At 37.7% G+C, this 6,929-nt stretch overlaps 1 protein-coding gene across 5 annotated transcripts in view; it reads left to right on the top strand.

The window, feature by feature from the left end:
- The first annotated feature begins 1,727 nt into the window (after positions 1–1,727).
- Positions 1,728–6,929, top strand: part of LOC102795805 (alsin-like) — a 31,017-nt gene continuing 25,815 nt past the window's right edge. For all 5 annotated transcript variants that reach the window (XM_087830258.1, XM_006802411.3, XM_035912775.2 and 2 more), the window contains exons 1-5: positions 1,728–1,907; positions 3,521–3,697; positions 5,619–5,779; positions 5,863–6,087; positions 6,540–6,730. In XM_087830258.1, the coding sequence (XP_087686384.1) occupies positions 3,678–3,697; positions 5,619–5,779; positions 5,863–6,087; positions 6,540–6,730 (597 nt within the window). In that variant the 5' untranslated portion in view covers positions 1,728–1,907; positions 3,521–3,677. The remainder of the gene's footprint in view (positions 1,908–3,520; positions 3,698–5,618; positions 5,780–5,862; positions 6,088–6,539; positions 6,731–6,929) is intronic.

Raw genomic sequence — 6,929 nt, 5'->3', positions numbered from 1 at the left:
AAGCAGAGTAGAAATACTACACAACACAAGAGTTTAAAAATTATATGGAATAGCTGTTTTACAAAGTGGTGAAAGAAATATTTACACTCTTGAGTTGCCTAATAATAGAAAAAAAACTAGCATCAAACTATTCCTAAAGTAAAATCATACGTTATCCAGAGTCATCTATATTATATATCATGAGACCATAAGTATTGATTCATTATTGTGTATTATTTTGCACCTGGATATGATTATAATTGCTTATACATTCCTGGTATCTATAATACATCAAATCCTTTTCTTATTCACTCACCCAGTTCAGACGCCTCGCACCTATCAAGTTGTTGTCTCAAGAGGAGAAGTACATCCTGGACAGATTTTCAGTCTACCAACAGGGACAACAACATTTAACCATTTACATCTAAAGGCAATTTTGAAATCACCAACTAAGCTAACATGCATGTCTTTGGACTGTGGGCAGAGAGAACCCATGCAAACACAGGGAGACTCCACACAGACTTCCCTGTGTAGCCTAGCATTTTATCATATACACATAATAGAGTTAGAGGTAGATTTACTAATGCACTGCACCAGAACAAACTGGATTTTAGTGCAAAAAAGTACTATTTTTAAAGAGAGCGAAGTGACAAGATTGCGTGTAAGATCACAGAGATGTTTGTGACTGACCTTGTTGCAAGTTGAGTCTCACTGTCTCAAAGTGCAAAATATAAGAAGGAAAATATTTAAATCAAGAGCACAAACTGGTTTACTAATATCAGCAATAAGCAACTTACTGCTAATTGTCCTAATATTAATGCTGAAAAAAAGCATGTCCTACCTGAACTTGATATTATACCTGCGATAAGAAAATAGTACAGCTTTGTGAAACACCCGTGAAACTAACCACACCTATTGGAACTATTTGGGGATCATGCTCACATGCTATTTTATTCTGTTTAGCAACTCTGGCCCTTATTCTATTATCTTAAAGCTTTAGTTACTTAGCATTTCAGTTGATTATCAATCAAGTACACAGGAAGAAAAAAAAATGGTGTTTGATGGGAGCTTTTTCATTTCTATCCATCCAGCATGCAGATAACTGAAGACCTTTTTGTTAACACAAGTTATAACATAACTGTAATGTAATTACTGAATTTAGTGCATTAACGAATTACTGTCCATCCTAAGCCTGTTTGAAAGCAGTAAAAGTAAAAGCTTGTCAGAAAAAACAAATACTCAAATAAAGTGCAAATACCTGAAAATTCAATATAAATGCTTCCAGTTAAGAGAACTGGTTATACATCAGATGGGACCAGTAGCAACCCAAGCCCAGACTCTAGACATGGCTAGGAAACTCAATAGTGCAGGGCCCAGAGTGCCAACATGAATTAAATATTTAATTATATATTTAATAATTAATTAAATAGCTATTCATTTAATTTAAAAGATTTCATAAAGTACTTGTTTACTTATTTAACATTTCAATGAATTGATGTCACGTTTAATTAATTATTTAATCTGTATTTCTATAATTCATTTTGGCACTCGTGAGTCTCCACATAAGACAGATAACTGGATTTGAAAAAGATGATACGCCATTCAGACTGTATTGTGGAAACAGAGCTACAGTAGACCCTATTTTTCTTTCTCTATACTAGAGCTTCTTTCGCGTGCTGCAGCAACAGGTGAGTCGCCGCTGTAAAGTTTGTCCCTGCACGGATGCCATCGCAGAGTTTCCTCCCAACAACAACAACCACACCACTTCTGCTTTCACTGCGCTGCACTGATTTGAATAAATAAAAAACAAAAAAGAAATGCCGTAGCTCGGTACCCCTCCTGTGACACCTGGACACAGTTCCGGATTTATTCACAGTGACCGCAGCACAAACCTCCGCAGCCTTCCGCCGACTTCAAACGGGCGCACGGTGAGTTTAGTTAGCTTCTTTAGCAGCTGTAGCATCGAGCTAGCCAACTTCGTTTTTCGCTTTTCTGTCGTATTCTTAGATAGTGTAGGAAATTCTGTCAGGGGAATAAAATTTTTTTAAGATGATCACAGTTGTTTCTGTCTTCACTCGGTGATAGAAGAAGCATGGCTGTCAGTCTGTGAAAGTAAACAGCTTCCGAGATTAGATAGCTATTAGACAGATTAGATATGGATTTTATTGCCGCCACTGTTTTGTAAATAGAGCTAAAAACAAACAAACAAACACGTAGTCATATTAAACTGACCTTTAATGTAAAAGCATCGATTTCAGTTAACGATGATCACATTACAATGTTGTAATGTATTTGTATATCGTATATAAGTGATTTAATCGCCGTGAAGAACCAAAGGGGAAATGTTTGGCAAATTTTGAGAAAGAAATTACTAAGAAGTCGAGCTAAAGTTAATGTTAAAAGCAGAGTTACTTATGTTCATAAGTCACCGTCACATTTTTTTTTTAAAATATAATCTTAAGAGGCTCTCTCTTTTAATATAAAAGTGGGGGATTTCGCGCTGAATTTGGATGAAAATGTCTTAATATTACGTCCTCTAGATATCAGAAGTTGTAAATATAATATCATTGCTCTACCTGCCAAACTGTGCTTTTTACAGACCTCCACAAGTTCTGTCAGAGATCAGGCATCCAACTATTTTAGGGACTCAAAGCATGGGTCATGTATGTTAGCTTGAGCTTCACTCCCGAGAGTCCATAGTGATAGAGCCATATTACCAGATACCAGATATACCCATAAAAGTGCAAAGCAGCCAGCTCAGGTAGTTTTCTTTAGGACTTTATTATCTAGAAAATGGCAATGATGATAGAACATAATAAATAGGATGAAGATAGGGCATGTTCTGTTTGCCCATCAATCTTTTTATGCTTATCCAGTTTGTGGCTGTGGGGGGGCAGGAGTCCCGTTGTCATAGAGGAAGAGATGGGGTACAACCTTCTCATGGCTACCACATAGACTCAGTCAGCAAATCTTGGCCTAATCCTAATCCTGGCCTAATGAGGCCTAATGAGACAGGTGCCTTTCTCTTTACTCTGGATTCACTCAGTGGATTCAAACCAAGGACCTTCTTTCTGTGAGGCTACAATGATTAATATTTACTAGTTAACTGTTAAAGACAAAGTGTCAAGGACAGGATACTTAAAGCATGTCAGTACTCTGAGACCACAGTAAAGAAACCTGGATAAACTGTGATTACACCAAAAACATCAAGTCTGTTAACAGCCTGATCAATGGAAACTATGTTTACATCAAAGACTTTATCTCCTGTAAAGGAACATGTGCAGCCACATAAAGGGCCATAAACAAAAAATAAATTAAAAACTTACACCTGAATAGTGGACAATTATAAATAAATGCCTTGGAAAACAGCTCTTGATCACATTTCAGTCATATGCAAACATTGGGACAAATGTTATTGCATGTTATTACATCTGAACCAGAGAAAACCAACTGACATAATGACTTAAGTGTTTTTGGTACATGCCAGACTTACATCAAGTGATAAACTGAATGTGTCTTTGTTGTTCTTGTACCAAATAAGCCCCTGGAGCCTGATAAACCAACGAGGCACTGCAGCAGGACAGAGGATTCACTTTGTTCCTATCAGCTGAGTCATTCAGAGGGAAAACAAAGAAGAGCTTTGAAGAGATGAACATACAAGTGTCATAAGTGTGCTGAGGAATGGGGAGCCTGAAGTGATGGAGAATCCAGAGGCAAGGTAAGCACATAGGAGCGCTTTCAGCAGACCTTGGCATTATAATCTCTAAGAAACTTGTTTTAAGTGGAAACATGTTGAACATAAAAGCAAGATCCTTTATACCTTTAGCCTTCATTTAATCTTGGACAATCTCTCAAGCAGTGTGTTAAGCTTTTATTTATGTACATTAAAACACAAAGTTCATCCCATTAATCTAAGAGAAACTGCTTTGCAACTTACAAGTTTTTTTGTGTGTCTTATTAAGCTCTCATTAGCTCCGTATATTCACAAATGGGCATATATCGACATTCACAAATACAGAAATATAAACAAGCATGTTCTTCTCATACAGAGATTGAAAGCCATAGAAGAGAACATAAGAAAAAAAATCACTGTTGGTGGACATTTACTCAAAAACAATAACAATTAAAGTTTAATTAAACCTTACTTATTGAACCTTTTCTGTTCAGTAAATAAGTATTCCAGTAAACATTAATTCTTCTATAATTTCATTTCCACTACAGCTCAAGCGAAACTTTTACGCTAATGGTTATAACTACAGTACTGTGCAAAAGTCTTGAGTCATTCCTCATTTCTTTCTATTAATTAAATTAAATTTTATTGTGTGACTGTGTCTTCTTTTGAACTGAGAGAATTGCTCTTCAATTTTCTCATCTGATTCTGATATTTCTGATGATTGAGGGAAACAAGCTCTGAACAAGGTTTTACTAATGATTACAGGCATCAACATTCATAACTGTAAGTAAATGATGGGCATCCTTGTTTTCTGATGCTGTCTATTATTACAGACTACCTCAATTAAAATGTAGAAATGAAAAAAATAAATTAACTTAATCTGTTATGTGTTTACCCTAACCATAGTTCATCTCTTGAGTTAGGTGCCTTTTTAATACTTTAGTGATTCATAGGGTAAGTTTAACAACCAAACCAAATAAGCATTAATCTTATAATGGCCAGATACGGGGACTGGAATGACCAAAGAAAAAGAATTCAGAGATCTTCAGAAAGCTTGAAGAACTATTGCTTAAGACTACTTTAAAAAATGTAGAAGTCTGACTTATTGAAGGCAAAATATGAAGAAATGAGGGGTTATTCAAAAGTTTCCCACAGTGGTGTGTGCATTTCATAATCACACAGAAAACACACAATACCAGAAGTACATTTTTTAATAATGTGAGAGTTTTGGTTTGGTTTTGTACTGTATAAAAAGAATAGACAGAGCTTCTAGGTCTGAAAAGTAATGCCAGTGCTGAAGTGCCTTAAAGCTTACCTTTTTCCTCCCTTGACCGTGCCCTCAGTAAATACAATCTTGATGAATTTAGAGTTTCAGTCAGTAAATTCCACTGTTATTGAATACTACATGATGTCTATTTTGTGAATTATGTTCCCCATTAAAGTGCAGAGAAACAATAAATTCTATTGTAACATACTCAGAAATCCTGCATCTGTAATTTTTTCAGCTTTGATTACATACAAACAGGAATATCAGAACCTTACTAGGTGTGCCTATACTCAGTTGTTTATTTATTGTTGATTGGTACAGGAACATGTGTATATATCATAAACACATGCCACAATCCACAAGTTCTATACCCTAAGCTAATTTTTAGTCCCAATCCTGTCATATATTTGTGTCTAGTTCAGTATGAGGGCTGTGTAAACTGCACAGACTTGTTTGTCTACTTCAGAACTTAATTGCGTGTCAGGGCCGGCCGACGTTGAGCAAATAATTATTGTTTGACAGATGGATGAGATGGAATATAATGCATCTGTCACTCATAGTTGTGTCACTAAACCACATTTAATCTCTGCAGTTGGTGGTTTCCAGGTGCAGAATTTGGAGAATCTGTTCAGGTTGATCACATCTGAATGCACGGACTTATTAAGACTTACTTATTTAATCTTTCACGCTTCATTGCAGCCTCGCAGATGAGCAGGCTCCCACATCTCCAGACCGAGGACTCCTCCATGTTTGGCATTCAGCGGGCCACAGCAGGCAGCTCTGTCCAGACAGGGTGCTGCTGTCCAGGCCCGTGCTGCAGGTCTCCCTGGGGGAACACCACGGCCTCCTGCTCGCACAGGGTAAGTCTGTTTGTAGTAAAGAAGGCACCACTTTCATTTATGCTTCATCACTGCATTTCTTCTCAGATATTACTGTCTTTCAGGTGGTCAGGTGTATTCATTTGGAGAGCTTTTATGGAGGGATCTGAGCGTCCCCGTGTCTGCTCCGGTGCCAGAGGTCTCTCTGCTGGGAAAGACGGTGGTCCGTGTGGCTGCTGGCGGCTTCCACTGCGGTGCACTGAGCGAGCAGGGTAGCGTCTACATGTGGGGGGAGAATACTGCAGGACAGTGTGGGCAAACAGAGAAGGGTACAGTCACAAACATCACCGGTTAGTTAACACCTTTCTTCTGAATGTTCCTAACTTTTACCCTTGTGTTCAGCCTCTGCTCTCCATTGTAACTTCCCTCCCTCCTCACTACCTCTGTCAGCTTCTTTCTCGCTTATCTTTTACTTCTGTTCTTTGTCAGAGATTCAACACTTTCTTTTCTCATTACTTTTATCCATTGTTGTGAAACTTTCATTTTCCGTCAGTGCTTCCTCCCATTTTTTTGCAACATGGTTTATTTTTTTATTTTCGTTCTTTATAAATGCTGATATTAATTTACCAGCTACGTGTTTATGAGGTCTTAAAACTGATTTTTAAAGCACCGATGGTGATAGTAGATATGAGGTTGACAAATAAAAACTTGTTAAATTAGATGAAACAGTTAAAAAGAGGCATTTATTTACTTCTATGTCAGGCTTAATATGATTTCAATGAAACAGAAAATTACCCCACAGTTCCAGAGCCTTGTCCTGTCAGCGTGGTGGACGGTGAGGTCGTTCCTCCAGTGGTGGTTCGAATTGTGGACCTTGCCTGTGGACGGGAACACAGCCTGGCTCTGTCAGCTCAGAACGAGCTGTGGGCGTGGGGTAGTGGCTGCCAACTCGGCCTGGTCACCAACACCTTCCCTGTGGGGAAACCACAGAAGGTAATACTACAACTCTTTTCCTGTTATAGATATGAATGAAGATTTCAAAAACCTTCCCAGTTAAATGTAGTTGTAAGTTGTTAGTGAATTAAATGACATGAAGTACTGCTGTAGCAATAGTTAAACAAGTGTCACTACTAATTTATTTATACAGCTCATACAAATATCACAAAACAGGAAAATAGGAGCTCGAGTGTAA

This window comes from Neolamprologus brichardi, chromosome 16, assembly GCF_056152115.1.
Source record: "Neolamprologus brichardi isolate AB-2024 chromosome 16, ASM5615211v1, whole genome shotgun sequence".
Taxonomy (NCBI): domain Eukaryota; kingdom Metazoa; phylum Chordata; class Actinopteri; order Cichliformes; family Cichlidae; genus Neolamprologus; species Neolamprologus brichardi.
The sequence above is the reverse complement of the archived record's forward strand: the minus strand, read 5'-3'. Positions and strand labels throughout refer to the sequence as shown.